Consider the following 17,894-nt stretch of genomic DNA (forward strand, 5'->3'; position numbering starts at 1 on the left):
AGTTTTAAACTTTTGTACACTGCAATTTTAAGACAGCAAGTTGAGGGTGTGCAGGATTAACGCTGAGGAAAGGTCGAGTTCTGGGTAAGGTTTTCAGCATTCAGAGCTGAATTTATCCTCCTCATCACAGTTCCCACAGCTAAGGATGTACCCAGTGTTTCTGATTTCCACACGCAGCTAGCTGGTAAGGAGAAGAACCTTGATTCAGCCCTATGGTCTCGGCAGCTTCCTTCTGCAACTCCGTGAGCAAACCCTAGTCGGGCGTGTGGGGGAGCTCCCAGCTCGCAGTAACGGGCAGAGAACCATTGGACTACAACTCCCAGAATGCACTGGGAACACCGAAAAGGGCGGGTGATCGAGGCGAGGGCGGCAGGGAAATCCCGCCCCGCTGCGCAGCGGCAGCGACACAAAGCCCTACTTTACAACCTCCCAGAGAAAGTGGAAGTAAGAGGGCTAAGGTGGGGTAGCTGGACGGAAGAAAACCACAACCCAGGCAAAGACCAGAAAGCCCCAAAATACGAGAAAGGGAGGGCGGCGGCGGCGGCGGGAACCGAGAGGCAAGACTCTCCCGTTTGTAGCCTAGGAGGGGGCGGCTTTTGTAACTACTCCCGCTGCCCGCGCCGCGCCCCGCCCGCGCTAGGGTCTCCTCAGCCGCCCGTTAGTCCCGAGTGTTTCCTTAGAGAGCTGCCCCTCCCGGTGAGGAAGCGGGGCGCCTGGCGGCCTCCAAGTGGGCCGCAGTGAGGTTCCCCCTCAGCCCGAAGTGCCGGGCGAAAGCGCGGGGCCGACGGAAGGCTGCGAGGGAAGCGGAGAAGCGGACGAGTTAGGGCCGGGGTGAGGGAGACCGGGGCTCCTCAGACACCCGGGAGTCGTGTCAGGCGAGCGAGGCGCGGGGACGCCCCCCGCTGGAGCTAGCGGGGAGTCGGGCGGGGGGCTCCGCAGCAGGACGGGTGGAAGGCAACCCGGCGCTGACGGGGGTGCCCGGAGCACCCCCCCCCCACACACACACACACTCCTCGTGCAGGGCGAGCCTCGCGCTCGGCCCTCATCCGTCCCCGCGCGCGCTCTGGGCTCGCTTCAAGGCGGGCTGCCGAGGGAGCGCCTGGCGGTGCTGGGGCCAGATAAGGGGAGCGACGGGGTCGCCGCCCCCGGGCCGGGCGGGCCGGGGTTGGTTGGGGGCGGGCCCCCGGGAGGGCGGGGCGGCGAGCGCGCGGGCGGGGGCGGGGGCGCGTAGAGGCGAGGAGGGCAGGCGGCGGGCTGGCGGCGGGGCAGCCGAGCTATCTGGCCGCTCGGCGCCGCGGGCCCACGCCGCAGTGTGTTTTGTGGACGGCGCCTTCGCAGACAGCCCCCCGTGGACGGAGCCCGGCTTGGCAGCCCGCAGCCCTGGACGCGATGTTCCGCCGGACCTTGAATCGCCTGGTGAGTCCACTTGCGGAGGCTCCTGGCGGTACCGGTGGGGAAGCCGGCTCTCTGGCCCCTCCGCTCCTCCGGAGTCGATGTGAGAGGGGGACCAGTGGGACGCGCCACCCTCCCTCCCCCTTCCATTTTAACGGAAGCATGCTGCTTCGGGTGGCCTGGGTAGGGAGGCAGGTGGGGCTCTCTGGTGTCCCACCCCAGCCTCCTGGACCTTTCAGCCCGGGCTTCCTCGGGCTCAGAGGAACTCTGCCTCTGGACCAGGGATTGCCTTGGAGTGGCAGACGCGGGGACCTCGGGGTGGGGTGGGGGCTCCCCGGGGCTCCCTCAGTTTCCCAATTAGTGGAAGATGGCGTTTGATTATCTGGGAGGAAGCTTTCTTTTGTTTCCTCTGCCATGAGCACATGGAGGTAAAACCTAGATCTGTCACCGTGGCCCAAAAGAAGAGCTAGGGGGGCCGTGAGAGCCCGGGGCTACAGCAGGACCCAGCCTCGCCCCAGCTCCGGTCGGGCGGGCGGCTGCTGCCCAGAAGCCAGGCAAACTTTGAGGACTCAGCCTCCAGGCTCACCTTGAGGGCTAGATAGAGCCGTGGCCGCCGGCGGGGTGGGCTGGGACCGGGCGACGGCGGGGAGGCTGCGCCAGCGCTGCGGAGCCTGGAGCCTGAGGCTCGCGGAGGACTGGCTGGCTGCTCCGGACTTGGGGTCTAACGTGCAGCTCGGCTCCTCTGGCCACCTTGCCCTCCTCTCTAGCCACCCCACCCCCAGAAAAGAAAGGGAATTGTCCTCCTTTGAGGAGTTTGGCACAGGGTCGGGGGGAGGGGGAGGGAAAGCGATTTCTGGCTGCTACTGACTTTTTGGATCAACCTGAGTGTTCCCAGGGTTCCTTAAGGACGGAGTAAAGTGGAGCAGTTTACTTACATGCTGCTGTTTGTAGCAACTTCCCTAATTTCCAGAGGAGGTGACGGGAATAGGATTTTATTCCTGCCAGGGATAGGAAAGAAAGAGGTCAGCCTCAAATTTTATTTTATGTTTCTGTAGTTAGGGGGAAAATGCTGAGTGTGTCCCGTGCACTCTTAGGATAGACTTAAGAACTTGACAGTTTGGTACCTTTTGTGAAGTCATTTCGAATGAAGTCATTGCTGGTATGTTTTTCGTAGGTCAGATGAACTTGCCCTTAATTTTCTTTCCTTCATTTGGAACTTTCGCAAATGTCCCCTGCTTAATAATCACACTTATACGTCCCTTTTTAGGATACCACCATCGGCGCAGTAATACTCAGTTAAGGTTTTGCTAAATGTTTCTTTCGCTCAGAAACACGCAAACGAAGGATTAGTACCTGTGGCACTGAGCAGCAGAGGTTGTGCGAACCAAGGATCTCAAGAGCCCTGGGAAATGCATTGTGCTGGATGCTTTGCTGAAGCAAGTGACTAAAATTTGTTCTCACATTTAGCCTGAGACTGTAAAAGAGCATTGTACCTCCTAGTTCTGTTTCACATAGGTTCTTGTGATTCTGAAGTGTTGTTTTGGGGTGATAAAAAGAGAAAGGTGAGAAGAAAGCTAATTGTAATGCGTAGGAAAAAGGGTAATTTTTTCACATGGCACTCATATGTTGCAAAATAACTGGTCTCTGAGTCATGTTAAATTCATTAGCTCAAAATTAAGATGCTGACATCCCCAGCCCCATTTTTTAAGGCTTTGGGCATTTGAAATTACACAACCAGTGCTGATCCAAAAGCCGTTTGCTTTTACTGCGAGTGATCTGCATTGTAGCTGTAAAAATTAAGCATTGCTGGCCCACAAAGCTAGGGCATGCAGTAGAATTTGCAGCAGTTGTTGAGTGCCAGCCTGCTGGTACCTTGCATTCTTCCCAAGATTTCTGCATAGACTCACTTTTACTAATATGAAAGGGAGCTTTGACCTCATTGTTTCAACTAAGATGTCCAGCTGCCCACATTTTACTGCACAGTCCTGACTATGATAAGTCCTAGGAATTTGTTCCAGTGTCATAAGCTGGAAGGTTCTTAGGAGTTCTGTCTGAGCCCTAGGCCTAGAGCAAGGAATTAAACTGCAAATCATTGCACTGAATATACCATCAAATTTTCACTGCTAAAAGTGGCTTTAAATTTGGGGTGTGGAGTGGACAAATTTTTAAATTCCTTAGATATTAAAGCATGCTCTATTGTCATCTACATGGAGCACATTCTTTTACTAATATATACATTTAAATCACCAGATCAGTAAATTAAAGATTGAATTGGAACTTATACAGCCCAGTAGATGTAGTCCAAGTATTGTGTTATCCTTACAATTGTTTTTAAGATTTTAGAGATAGGGCTATGGATTCTTTAAAAACCAATTATGCTTTTTTGGCAGTCATTCTTCTGAAGTTAACTTCGAATGTTATGTAAAGTATAGTATTGTTGGTCATTGAACGTTAGAGGACTATATGCTAAAATAGAACTTTTTTTGTATCTTAAACCTATGATGGAAGGTAAGACTCACTTAGGAATCACTTCATCTTCATATAGCTCAGTTGTGTTTGTTGAGTCATTTTTAAAATGTCATTTTCTTCCCCAGCTCCTTATTCTTGAGCTAAGAGAAATAGTGATTAATTGTACTTTTAAAAGACAGGGACATGGCATGATATCTTTGCCACTAATAATTGTCCTTCCTGATAAATTACAACTTTTGAAAAAAATTCTGAGACAGAGTTTCATGTAGTACAGATGGCCTTAAACTCAATGACCTTGAATTCCTCATCCTTGCTTCCACCTCCCAAGTCTTAGGATTGCAGGTGGTTTCTACAGCTGCCAGCATCAGTTTCCTTTAGGCAGCCTTTTGTGGGTTTTTGCTTGCTTCTTTGTTGATTTGAGACAGGGTCTCTTATTTCGCTCCGGCTGTCCTGGAACTCACTCTGTAGCCTTGAATTCACAAGATCCACCAGCCTCTGCCTATGGAGTGTTGGGATGAAAAGCAATTGCCACAGCATCTAGCTTCTTATTTCTTTTTGCAAATAGTGTTACTCCATAGTCTAGGCTGACTTTGAACTCTGTCCATCACTCCTTTAGCCTTCTTAGTGCTGACATTACAGACTTGCACCATTGTGCCCAGGTTTTGACAGTTTGTGGTGGAAGATTAGTGGATAATAGTGTACAGCATTTTGGGAGTTAGACCTGTGGGGTGTCTTAAGAGCACTACGTGTTTGTTCCTAGTCAACATCTTTATAAAAACAACAAATATGTAATAATAGCTTTGCCTGTTCAATTAATTTGCTTCAAAGACATATTTAATTGGAAGTCTGGACTAGTTAAAATTTAGGATGTAAGTTAGGTCGTAGACTTCGATGTTATCCCATCTTTTAATAAAATTTGTAGTTGTTATAGGAATTTTTTAAAAAATATTTATTTATTAATTAAGTATACAATATTCTGTCTGTGTATGCCTGCAGGCCAGAAGAGGGCACCAGACATCATTACAGATGGTTGTGAGCCACCATGTGGTTTCTGGGAATTGAACTCAGGACCTTTGGAAGAGCAGGCAATGCTCTTAACCTCTGAGCCATCTCTCCAGCCCAGGAATTTTTTACTTTTGTCTAAAGTTTCATAAGCCATAGGCTTAGTGGCTTATTGATAATCTGTCACAAAGTTTTCTATTTTAACTTATTAAATTAATTCTTGCTAATTCAAATAAAATATCTTGATAAAGTAAATTAGGTGATTTTATTGAGTGGGTACTGGCAGTTTAATTTGTTGAAGGGATATTGGACAGTACAGATCATTGATAAGAAAAGTTTATTAGTACTGTGGAAAACTAGAGTAAACTTGTATCACTGATTCTAAAAGTATTTAAACTGTATTTTATAAAGAAAATATCTTATCAGAGAGACTGGGTAAAATTAGTCTGCATCAAGAAGAATGAAAATTTTAAATAAGGCTACAAATGCAAAATAAAAATTAATGAATTAGGTAGCTGGTATATTACCTTGAGTCCAGAGTAAGGCCACTTTAATAAAACAAAATGTATAAAGGTAGTTAGCAAAATAATTCAAGTAACTGCTTTTTGTTCCAGAAGCAAGAAAGTTTTTGGCTTCCTTATGAAATAATAAGGGTAATTATAAGTTTTTTTTTCTATTTCATTTCTCTAATAAACTTGTCCTGATATTGTTGAATGTCACCACTTATTTTATTTTGTTGTGTTTTGAAATATATTTGCATATATGTATTGCAATATTTTTGCATTTATATAACTGGTAATATACATCTATACATTTTAACATTTACCAGATAGTTTTGATGGTTGAACTTGCCCCTACCTAGAAGCAACCTTTTTACCTTATTGCATTCTTTATAATTGCCTTTTAATTTGTATGGCTTTCTAGACTTGCTTTTCTTAAGTGGGAAAGAAGCCCTAATCCCTAGGGAATATATTGTATATAATAAATTAACTTTTCCTAGATAGTTGGAGGAGAAACTGCAGTATGAGAAAGGAGGGTGTTCTAAACCGAAAGCAATTGGGGGTGGCTTTTAACACTACTTGGTACTTAGAAGATGTTTAATGAATAACTGTTGAGAATATAGCTTTTAAATGTTTCACATAGACAATAATCTTTACGTATGATCAGTGGTTTATAGTGAACCCTGCTTTTATTCTAAATGATTTAAGAATAAGGAGTTTGGGCTGGAGAGATGGCTCAGCAGTTAAGAGCACTGTCTGCTCTTCCGGAGGCCCTGAGTTCAGTTCCCAGCAACCACATGGATATAATCAGATCTGGTGCCCTCTTCTGGCATGTAGGCAGGACATTGTATACATAAATACATATTTTAAAAAAATAATGAGGAGTTCTAGTTCATGGACATGGGTAAACCATACACCAATTAGTTGTGTTCTAGGAATTACAGTATATATATCGATTGCTGAAGCTATACTGACTATAATATATTCCTTTGTAGGTGATTTAGTCATTTTATGGTATAGGGAGCATTGTTTCACTCAACAAATACTAAGCAGCTACTTCTCACTGGACAAAGTCACAACTGGTTGCTTATCAGCCATGGTTGATCAGTTCTTTCAAAGAGGGCAGACACATAGGATGGAAAATAAAAACATGCCCTCTTCTTTTTCATGGTGTTGTTGAGTTTCCTGTATATCTGCATTGCTTAACCTCTGAGATATCTGAAATCCCTGAGATTGTATGCTTTTTCTGGTTGGATGGAAGAATGTTCTGACATTCCAGGCAAATTAGGTGTGCTTCGCTAGTTATTTATATTCACTCAAAGTTTGTTTTCTGACCTGGTATAAGTAAAGATCAGCAATGATCATAAGGCAAATATACTAGTACAGCTGCAGCATATGTTCATACTACTGCAGATCAATGATGAATGAGTGTTCAGCACTGCAGATATGGGCACAGGATGCCCATCCACGTTGGCAGGCAGCCCCTCAATTACTGCAGTGTATGGATGGATCGCCGTATTGGTTGGTTTCTTGATTATAAAAGATGCATTTTTAAAAAATGGTGTTGAATTGACAATATCTGGTTTAGGAAGTTGACTGTGTTTGTAATGTACAGACTACCATTGATTTCATGCCCAAAATATTTAATAGAATGTGAAAGGGTTGGGCTGGAGAGATGGCTCAGTGGTTATGAGCACTCACTGGCTGCTCTTCCATAGGTCCTGAGTTCAATTCCCAGCAACCACATGCACAACCACCTGTAATGAGATCTAGCGCCCTCCTCTGGCGTGTGGGCATACATGGAGACAGAATGTTGTATACATAATAAATAAATAAATCTTTAAAAAAAAAGAATGTGAAAGGGTTGAAGAAGACTACTTGGTTCAAGCAGGTATCACTTGTTTCTTAGAGCTCTCTAGTCCTTATTATCCTGAAGTATTAATATTACAGTACGTTCTTAGTCCAGTCCTCTTCATTGATATATTCTTAGAAAATTCAAAACAGTGCATTGGACAATGATTTTATACTAGTACAGGTAAGCCATCGATATTTAGTACGTACTTGTGAGCTGTTTTGAACTGAATTAACAACACAAAATGAATCATTAATTAATCATTTGAAAAAACAGCTACTAAGAAGCCTCTGTGTTTTTTTAAGCTAAAAATCATATAGCAGAGGAAAATAATATTCTTTTCACTGGATAGTGTTCTATGTTATTATTTTGAATGAGAAAAATAACAATTATACGTCCCACTAAGTGGCCAGAAGAGGTTTGCCCTTTACTGAAACTATTTTTCTCTATTCATCAGAAAGACAACCTTTAAATCATACCCTTTTCTTGACATTTCATAAAACTGTAATTAATATATTATCTTCAGCTTTTAAAATTAAAAGTACATTTGTATGCTTTGTTAAATATAGTTGATAACACATTTTCTATTGCCACTAACAAATCAAATCTAGTTTGAAAGCCAAAGATGCAGAATTAACTCTAGAAGAGCTTTGTATTACTTTTTGTTTGTTTTTGAGATAGAGTTGTCTCTATAGCTCAGAGTGACCTGGCGTCATTATTTAGCCCAAGTTGACCTTGAACACTGAATCCTCCTGCTTTAGCTTCCCAAGTGATGGGGTTGTAGGTATGTGTCACTGTGCCCATTTGATTTACACTGTGGTAAGAGTAGTTTATCTGAATTCAGAGTAACCCTTACTTAATATTTAGTACTAAGACTATAAGATAGTACAAAGGCAGAACAAGCCAGGCATGGTGGTGCATTCCTGCAAACTCAGTGATGGAAGGATGATGAGCTCAAAGCCCAACTTCAGCTATACGTTGCATTCTAGGATAGTCTGAGCAACAAGAGACCCTGTCTCACATATCCAAAAATAGGAGCACAGGGCAGAGGAATTGCAGATCATGAAGGATTCGCAGTTGTGTTGTGAAAGAAATCTCAACCCTGTTTGAAGGCTGCTATGAAATATTGATATTGAAAGAAAATTACTTCCAAGATCAGTAAGCTGATTAGCATTGGGGTTGAGTCTGTATCTGATACTAATAGAAATCATACCTTTTCAGTGCTACCTCAACTATGCTTCCCAATAATGAGTCATTTCTTTTCATATTGTTGACAGTATTCCCTCTTTGTCATTTGCTGCAGAAGAGCAACCTGCCGCTAGCAAATTGATGCACCCAGTGGGGGAGCCAGGAAGTATTGATGTTTCTGCCAGTTTAGCGTCAACACTTGCTGGTTTCCTCTCTGGAGCATCACCAAGTTCGTGGATTTCTATTTGGGTTTTCATAACTGCCCAGATCTCTCCTTGGTTCATATATTTGTTCATGTTCCCAACATTCGTTTGCCTCTTTCTCACATCTCATTCTACACATGCCGTAGTTCATAGGCAGTAAATATAAAGATCCTTTTAGGTAATATAATTCCATATAGTAAGCACACTGATGAGTATTTTTATTGTAATATCTCCCATATATATATGTACACAGACACACACACATATGGGGAGGGGGGAGAGAAATTATTGAATTATTGGGCTAATTTAAGGCAATACTTATAAGTATTATTTTATTTCAGGATGAATTTTGAGTTGAATAATCAGGGAAATCTCCAGAAATATATTTCTGGTTGGTCTCAAGTTTCAGACTATTTACTGTTGTAAAGGAAAAGTAACAATTCAGCAGTAGTATAGTAGATCACCAGGGAGCAGAAGCCAATAGGGAACTGTCACAAATAACAGCTGGGTAGGGAATATTATGTAAGCTATACCTGCTGTGAGAGCAGTGGGGATGTCCTTTAAGCTTCACAATCTATTTTGTGGCAATGTGGATTAAGGAGTCCATAGTATAGTACACAACTTAATTTATTTCAGTTCCTTTCCCTTTTCATTTTATTTTAAAGAAAACATAAGCTGGGAAGATGGCTTACTGTGTAAAATTTGATTGATGACCCGAATTCAGGTTCCCAGAACCCACATGAAAACCAGATGCAGTGGTTCAAGTGTCAAAAATCCCAGTGCCAACCCTACTGGGAGACTGGAGGCTGAGACAGGAGAATCTTCAGAAGCCCACTTACCAAAGCAGAAGTAGTCTCTGTATTAAAGAAAGCGTGGTAGTTTGAAAGAAAATAGCCCCCAAAGGGTGTAGCACTATTAGGAGATATGGCCTTGTTGGAGTAGGTGTGGTCCTGATGGAGGAAGTGTTCCACTGTGGACGTGGTCTTTGGGGTCTCCTATATGTTCAAGATACTGCCCAGTGTGAAAGTCCACTTTATGTTGCCTTCTGATCAAGTTGTATCCAGCACCATGTTTGCCTGCATGCCACCATGCTCCCCACCATAATGATAATTGACTGAACCTCTGAAACTGTAAGCTGGTCACAATGAAATGTTTTCCTTTATAAGAGTTGCCATAGCTATGGTGTCTCTTCACAGTGACAGAAACCCTAACTAAGACAGAAGTTGGTATTAGGGACTGGGGTATTGCTGTGAAAGGCCTGTCTATGGGTTTTTTTTTTTTTTTTACATTTTTGGAGGAATTTGGCTTTTGGTACTTTGGTTATGAAATTATTGGAATGCTTTAAGCACTGTTTAATGGGCCATACTAGTAGAAACATGGAAGACGGAAGACAATGATGCTGATAATGATTTGAACTGTTAAGACACTGGCTCAAGAGGTTTCAGAGGAGAAGACTTTTAGTATGTGATATTTTGGTATAGAATGTGGCTGCTTTTGCTGTAGTCTGAAAAGTTTGCCTGAGGATAAAGGGAAGTTTTGGTTAATTTCCTTGACAAGGAAAATCTCAAAAAAAACTTAGTAGAGTCTGGTACGTGGTTATTAGTGTTCACTCTGATGAAGGTTTATAATGAAAAAGAGCAAACTGAGCAAATAATACACAAAATATACACATTGAGAAAAGGGACACTCAGAAGTGGAATAGAGTGCTAAATTCTGTATTCAAGGAGGCAGATTAAGAAATGGAATAAAGGGAATAGTGGTGGCAAGTTTCCAGCTTGTGAAAAGGAAGTAAAGAAAAGCTTAGAACTGGTTGTGATTGTGCAAGCCTTTAATCCTGGCACTGGGAAAGACAGAGGCTAACAGATCTCAGTTTGAGGGTGGCCTGGTCTATAAAGCAAGTTTCAGGACAGCCAAGCTTAGGCAGTGAAAAACAGAAAGCTGGTGAAGATGTAATTGAACAAGGGGTCAGCAAGCAGCAAAACTTGGTAGATTGGGCCACATGTTTCTGGCTTTAGAGTTAAGGATAGAAGAAATGGGTTATGGAATTTGCCTTCCCATCTAAAGGAAGCTGCTGAGGCCAGGCATGTATCAGGGGTGTCCGTGAATGGAGGCCTAATAGAGAATGCATGAAGCTGTGAATTTGAAGCCTGGATTGCCTTGTAGATCCCAAGATGTTAGAGATGCCAGATTTGTGGGGATACTTGCTGAAGGGAGCTGCTAACAGGGAGTGGAACCAGATCAAGAGAAAGTGTTCTAGTCAACAAAGTTGAAAGGAGTTGGAGATCTGAAGAGCATTATGACATCAGACATGGAGATGCGGTTTGGAGTTTTCCAGCTGGTTTTAAGTCTTGCTTTGGTCCAATATTTCCTCACTGTGCTCCCTTCCCTATATTTTGGAATAGTAATGTATATCCTGTGCCATTATATGTTAGAAGTATGTAATCTGTTTTTTTTAATTTTTATTTTATAGGGGAATAAAGTTAACAGATTGCTTGAGTCTCAGAAGAGACTGTGAACTTTGGACTTTTAAACATTGTTGAGACTGTAAAAAACTATGGGGATCTTTGAAGTTGGACTACATGCATTTTTGCATTATGATATAGCTATAAGCCTTTGGGGGCCAGAGAGTGAAATGTGCTGGTTTGAAAGAAAATGGCCCACAAAGGGAGTGGTACTGTTAAGAGGTATGGCCTTGTTGGAGTGGTCTTGTTGTGTGTGTGGTCTTGTTGAAGGAAGCGTGTCACTGTGGGTACGGGTTTTGAGGGCTCATATGTGCTCAAGATACGACCCAGTGTGACAGTCCGCTTCCTGTTGCCTTCTGATCAAGTTGTAGCCAGCACCATGTCTACCCACATGCTACCATACTCCCTGCCATGATGGGAGTGTACTGAACCTCTGAACTGTAAGTAAGCCGGCTCCAATTAAATGTTTTCCTTTATAAAAGTTGCCATGTCATGGTGTCTCTTCACAGCAATAGAAACCCTAAAATGTAAGGTGAGGGCTGACATCTGACATTTATCCACATGCACAGGCACACACTCACACACGCATGCACACATTTATGGACACATGCATGCACATGAAGAAGGGTAGGTCTCTACCCTCTCAAGTAACTGGGACTATAGGTATTTTCCACTATGCCTAGCTTAGGCTTCTTTTCTGAAAATGTTATATGAGTCATAAGCTTTTATTGGAATGCTCAGTGTCTTATTAAGGACTATAAAGGGTTATAAGATACAAGCTCTCTTCTTGAGACGGAAGATATACATATAAGGTCAGTCTTCATGTGAAGCCAATAAGTCATTGGTATCTGATTGATTAATTGATTTGACTTAATTAGCTCACCAGCAAGCCTCAATGTATCCCAGGCTGGTCTCAAACTCCTGATTCCCCTGTCTCACCATCATTCCTGCCTTTGCCCTCTTGAATAGCATATGAAGTAGACATTTGGAAGGAGGTACTGGCTTTTGTTTTAGATGAAGAGTACTAGTCATTTCTCATAGTTCTATCTACATTACCTAATTAATCTCTTCAAAGTCTCGCTATAATATCACAATGAGAGTTAGGACTTCAACATATAAATTTGGGAGGGAAGGAACACCAGTGTTTAGCCCACACATCACGAGAAGAGTACAGCCTTGCCTTTCAGTGCTTTGTTTTCTTTTCTTTTTCTTTTTTTTTTTTCTTTTTTTTTTTTTTTTGATTTTCGAGACAGGGTTTCTCCGTAGCTCTTTTGGTTCCTATCCTGGAACTAGCTCTTGTAGACCAGGCTGGCCTCGAACTCACAGAGATCCGCCTGCCTCTGCCTCCCAAGTGCTGGGATTAAAGGCGTGCGCCACCACCGCCCGGCTGGTGCTTTGTTTTCTATGCTAAAATTTAAAGAGTTTATAAAGGTGATGCTAAAACTGGCTATCAGACAGCTTTAGGTCTCTGCAGCAGCTGTACAACTTTTTCCATAAACTTACTTCTGAAATCATGATTCCAATGTTCTACCCTTCTGATTTCGAACAGTAAAATGAGAACAGAAATTAAATTAACAATTGATATAAAATAAATTATTACTTCATACAAAATTATGTGATTGGGTACTTCAGTTGTGTGGCTTGAATAGTGGATAGATACCTTCAAAGATACCTTCAGAAACTTCGTAGCTCCAGGGTAGTGATTTATAATCTTGTTTATTTTAATTTTTTAAAGATTTATTTATTTTTATTTTATGTGCATGGGTGTTTTGCCTGTATGTACACGTGCATGCATGCCTGGTGCCCTTGGAAGACAAAAGAGGATGTTGGGTTCAGTGTGTTATAGATGGTTATGGGCCACCATGTGGGTACTGGAAATCGAACCCAGGTCCTCTGAAAGAACAAGCTATCATCTCTTTAGCCCTAGTGGTCATTTATTTTAAAAACTGGGAGTCAGACCTTTGTTTAAGAGCATTTTTTTTTTTTTTGTTTATCAAGACAGGGTTTCTCTGTGTAGCTCTGACTGTCCTGAAACTCGCTCTGTAGACAGGTTGGTCTCGAATTCTCAGAGATCTGCCTGCTTCTGTCTCCTGAGTGTTGGAATTAAAAACATGCACCACCACCACCTGGCTAAGAGCACATTCTCTAACGCTTCATAACATGGCTATAGAATAGATATTCAGGACTATACCATTCTAAGAGTAGAGCATGAATTGTGATTTATTTTTTTATGACTAGTGTATCACTACACCGAGCTGGTGCCACTGGCATTATAGTCCAGTTCATATTTGCCTTTTTCACATTTGTTGCCCTTTTAGTTTTCTGTGATTTAATAAATAGCACTATTTCTGATCTAGTGGTACTAGCAATAAATAGAGTAGCCGTCTTTTTTATTGTTTTTATTGAGCTATGTATTTTTCTCCGGTCCCCTCCCTTTCTATCCCCTCCCCTTCAAACCTCTACCATGGTCCCCATGCTCCCAATTTACTCAGGAGATCTTGTCTTTTTCCACTTTCATCTAGTTTAGATCCATGTATGTCTTTCCTAGGGTCCTCTTTGTTTTCTAGGTTCTCTGGGATTATGAATTGTAGGCTGGTTACTTTTTTTTTTTTTTTTTTTTGCTTTATGTCTGAAAGCCATTTATGAGTGAGTACATATGATATTTTTCTTTCTGGGTCTGGGTTACCTCACTAAATATATTTTCTAGATCCATCCATTTGCCCACAAATTTCAAGATGTCATTTTTTTCTGCTGTGTATACTCTATTGTGTAAACGCACCATATTTTTCCTTATCCATTCTTCAGTCGAGGGGCATATAGGTTGTTTCCAGGTTCTGGCTATCATGAATAATGCTGCTATGAACATAGTTGAGCACATGTTCTTATGGTGGCTGGCTAATGAGCTACAGAGATCCACCCCAGCTCTCTCATACAAAAATGTGCTACTACATCTGGCTTTACACACGGGTACTGGGAATCAAATTGAAAGTATAGTGCTTGGATTATAAGTGCTTTACTGACTGAGTTATTTCTGCAACTATCTCCTCCTTTTAATCCTCTGTCAGCAAATCTAGTAATTTCTATATCTGAAGATGCTGTTCATACCTGCCCATTTCTTTTGCATGATCAGCACCATCCAAGTCTGAGTTAGGGCTCTCATTTATCTGAACCATTGCAATAGCCGATCTTATCCATTTCTGTACTCTTCAGTTATCCTCTGTACAGCACCAGAGGAATACTTTACAAATGAATATCTCAAAGCCTTCAGTGACTTTCCTCTGTTTTCTGGATTTGCTGCTGTTGCTCTTATTGTTTTTCAATATTTGTCATTTCCTTGTAAAATTGAGATAGTTATAATTCATATAAAATTTCAACATTGTGGGAGTATACATTTAAGTAGTTTATAGTATTGTCACAGTCTTGTACCACCATCTACTTCCAGTACATTTACACCATTTTAAAACTGAACCCCCTGGTTATCAGCTGTTACTCCCAATTCTCTTCCCACACCCACCTCCGATAATCTCCAATCTACCTTTCTGTACCAAATTTGCCAAATTCAGACATTTCACATAACTGAAATAGTATGAGTTTTGTACCATGCTTGTAATCCTAGCACTCAGGAGGCTAAGGCAGGAGGTTAGATTAGCAAGTTTGAACAAGCCCAGCCTCTATAGTGAGACCCCAATATTTGCTCTGCTGTTTTCTACAGTATATTTTTTTTTCTACAGTATATTTTTAATGCTTTATTACATAGTGTATCATATATCAGTACTTTATTCTTTAAAGGCAGAATAAAATTTTATGTATCAATTACTCAGGTAATGGATATTTAACTTACTTTTACTTTTTCTATTATAAAAAAATGCTTCTGAAAGTCTTTGTATTTGTGTTGACATGTTTTTAATTCTCATGAGTGTATAGAGATAGGATTTCTAGGCCATGCAATAACTCTGTGTTTTATTTTTTTTTTTTTTAGAAATTGCCAAATTACCTCTCTCAGTTATTTTCAAATAACTGTGTTTGTGTGTGTGTGTGTGTGTGTGTGTGTGTGTGTGACAGACATGGTGTCAGTCCGTCTGTAACTGACCTGGAACTCACTATGTAGAAAAAGCTGACCTAGAGCTGTGGTGTGTAGCATGAATAATAAAAACCCAGAGACAGATATTGGGGTTCAAGCTGAAGATCAGAAAAGCAAAGCAGTCAAGCCACTAGAGAGATCTTACCTCTACCAAGATTCAGTAAAAGGGGTGATCATGCAAAGCTCTCCTCCAACTTCAGGCTCCACACTCCACTGAGTTCCTGCCTCTTTCCTTTTATATTCCTCTCTCTGCCTTTCTGTATCACTCCTGTCTCCATCTCCTTAGTGCTGGGATTAAAGGTTTGTGATCCCTAGTGCTGGGATCACCTTTATGTGAGCTCTGTTTCTCTTTTAGACTGATTCAGTCTTGTGTAGCCCAGGGTGGCCTTGAACACACAGAGGTCCATCTGCCTCTGTCTCCAGACTTCTGGAATTAAAGTGTGTGCCACCACTCCTTGGGTTGTATGGCTGACTAGTATGGCTGTTTTGTCCTCTAATCTTCAGGCAAGCTTTATTTATTAAAACACAAACAATATACCACTATAGGGGTGATCGCCTTTCCTCTGCTCCTAGAATGCTGGAATTATAGGTGTGTTTCAGCACAATTGTTTTACATTTATTTTATTTTATGTTTTGAGATGGTTTCTTTTGTAGCTCAGGCTGGCCTTGAATTTCTGATCTTGTTGCTTCTGCCTCCCGAGTGCTCATGCCACCACAACCAACTTAAACGATGCTTATATTTAATAGCATTTAAAAACAGAACATAAAGTTTACCAAAACAAACCTTAAGTAGAACATTGACTGATATAATAGATCTACAAAGTGAAACCTGTTAGGTCACCATTTTCTCTTTTTAATTTTTTATTAGCAAGTACTTGATTTATATATTTTTTCATATATCTATGTATCTATGGTGAGGCAAAAGTTTTTCAAGCAAAAGTGGTCAAAAATGGAAAGAGTTTAAGAAGCCCTAGTTTAAGCACTTAGGACATTTACTTTCTCAAGCAGTTTGTCACTAATATGTTAAAGGTATTTACTTTAGTAAGAAAATAGAATCAATAGAACTTTTTTCAGTTTGCAGGTCGAGTTGATAATTTTCTTGCTTTTATTTTTTAAGACAGGGTATCATGTAGCTCAAACTGGCCTCATAATCACTGGATAGTTGGGGATGACCTTGAACTCTTCATATTTCAACCTTGAAGTGCTGGAATTACAGGCATACATTTAATTTTTATGTAAATATTTTTCAGATTGTTTAAAATTGCAAACACCTTATTGAAGTGCTCATATTTTGCTATTTTGTAAATGTATTCTAATTTTAATGAGGGTTAGATTTTCAGTAATGATAATATTGCCTTATTTTAGCCCTTGTTACATAAAGATGGAAATAATCTTAGTTCATAGTTCATATGTCAAAATTTAATGAGATGTTTTTGCTTTTGGTGCTGGGTGTTGAACTCAGACCCTCATCATGTGTTTTGTCATTCCTATACTACTGAGTTATGCCCCAAATCCTCAAACAGGTGTTCCTCAGCCCTCATTTTACCATCAATTGGAAAGTTGTCTTCTGTTAGAATGTCAGTGCTTAGAACTAATTATTTTAGACAACCTTCATTTGCTGGTTCATGATTTTATCAGTAAGTTGAAGGTTTATAGGGTGGTTTCAGTTGCAGGTGGTTTTTATTACCTTCTTATGACTATTACAGCAGCAAGAACTAGAGTAGTACCAGGACCTGCTTTATGTGCTCTAGAAGCATTTAGTTCCCTATATACATTTGCATAATGTATTAGGATTCTCTGATGGAGGAAGGTCATTAGTTAAAAAATAAAGAAACTGCTTGGCTCTTATAGGTTAGAATATAGGTGGGTGGAGTAAACAGAACAGAATGCTGGGAGGAAGAGGGAGTGACCTCAGATGCCATGCTCCCCTCTCCCTGGCAGATGCAGGGCAGCTCCTCTCAGAGGCAGACACCATAAAGCAAGCCGCCAGGTCAGACATGCTAAATCTTTCCCTGTAAGACTAGTGCTACACAAATTATTAGAGATGGGTTGATCGGGATATAAAAATTAGCCAATAAGGGCTAGAGTTAATGGGCCAAACAGTGTTTAAAAGAATACAGTTTATGTGTTGTTATTTCGGGGCATAAGCTAGCCAGGCGACCAGGAGCTGGGGCGGCAGGAACACAGCCCGCAGCTCCTTCAACAATTCTCCAGAGAAATAAAAAGACAATAGATATATACATATATGGGAAAATGGATTATAGAAAATTTGTTCCCAGAATTACATTCTCTGACAAGTCCTAAGGTTACAGTTGGTAAGATGGCAACACACAGTTCCCAGTGTTGATGGGAACATTAACAATTTTTAGAAAATGCTGTTCCTGAGCTTTTGATAATCAAATTATACTTTTTCAGCTTTCCACTGACCTGAATGATTGGAAATCAAATGTAAGCCCATGTGTTTGTTAGTCTCTGTTCTAGTATTAAACTCATACCAATCATAGTACTTGCTTGGCAAACAATACTAATGGAAAGGACTGTTTTGGTGTTAGAATATTCTGGGCAGACTTTCTAGAGAAAAAGACTACTGCTTTTACCAGTGACTACCTGAAATTATTTCCAAAGAGATACTCATTTTTCTGTTCATGGATAGGTAGCTACAAAATGGTGGTTAGAGAGAGGCGGTCCTTGTATTATAGGAGCTGCTAGGAAATAGTCACCATAAATAGGTAGCAGGAAGGAAAT

At 41.4% G+C, this 17,894-nt stretch overlaps 1 protein-coding gene across 5 annotated transcripts in view; it reads left to right on the plus strand.

Annotated features, from left to right (window-relative positions):
• Positions 1-1,247: 1,247 nt before the first annotated feature.
• The window catches only part of Atp11c (ATPase phospholipid transporting 11C), a 212,983-nt gene continuing 196,336 nt past the window's right edge, over positions 1,248-17,894 (plus strand). For all 5 annotated transcript variants that reach the window (XM_057759651.1, XM_057759654.1, XM_057759653.1 and 2 more), the window contains exon 1: positions 1,248-1,416. In XM_057759651.1, coding sequence (XP_057615634.1) covers positions 1,390-1,416 — 27 coding nt within the window. In that variant the 5' untranslated portion in view covers positions 1,248-1,389. The remainder of the gene's footprint in view (positions 1,417-17,894) is intronic.

This window comes from Chionomys nivalis, chromosome X, assembly GCF_950005125.1.
Source record: "Chionomys nivalis chromosome X, mChiNiv1.1, whole genome shotgun sequence".
Lineage (NCBI taxonomy): Eukaryota > Metazoa > Chordata > Mammalia > Rodentia > Cricetidae > Chionomys > Chionomys nivalis.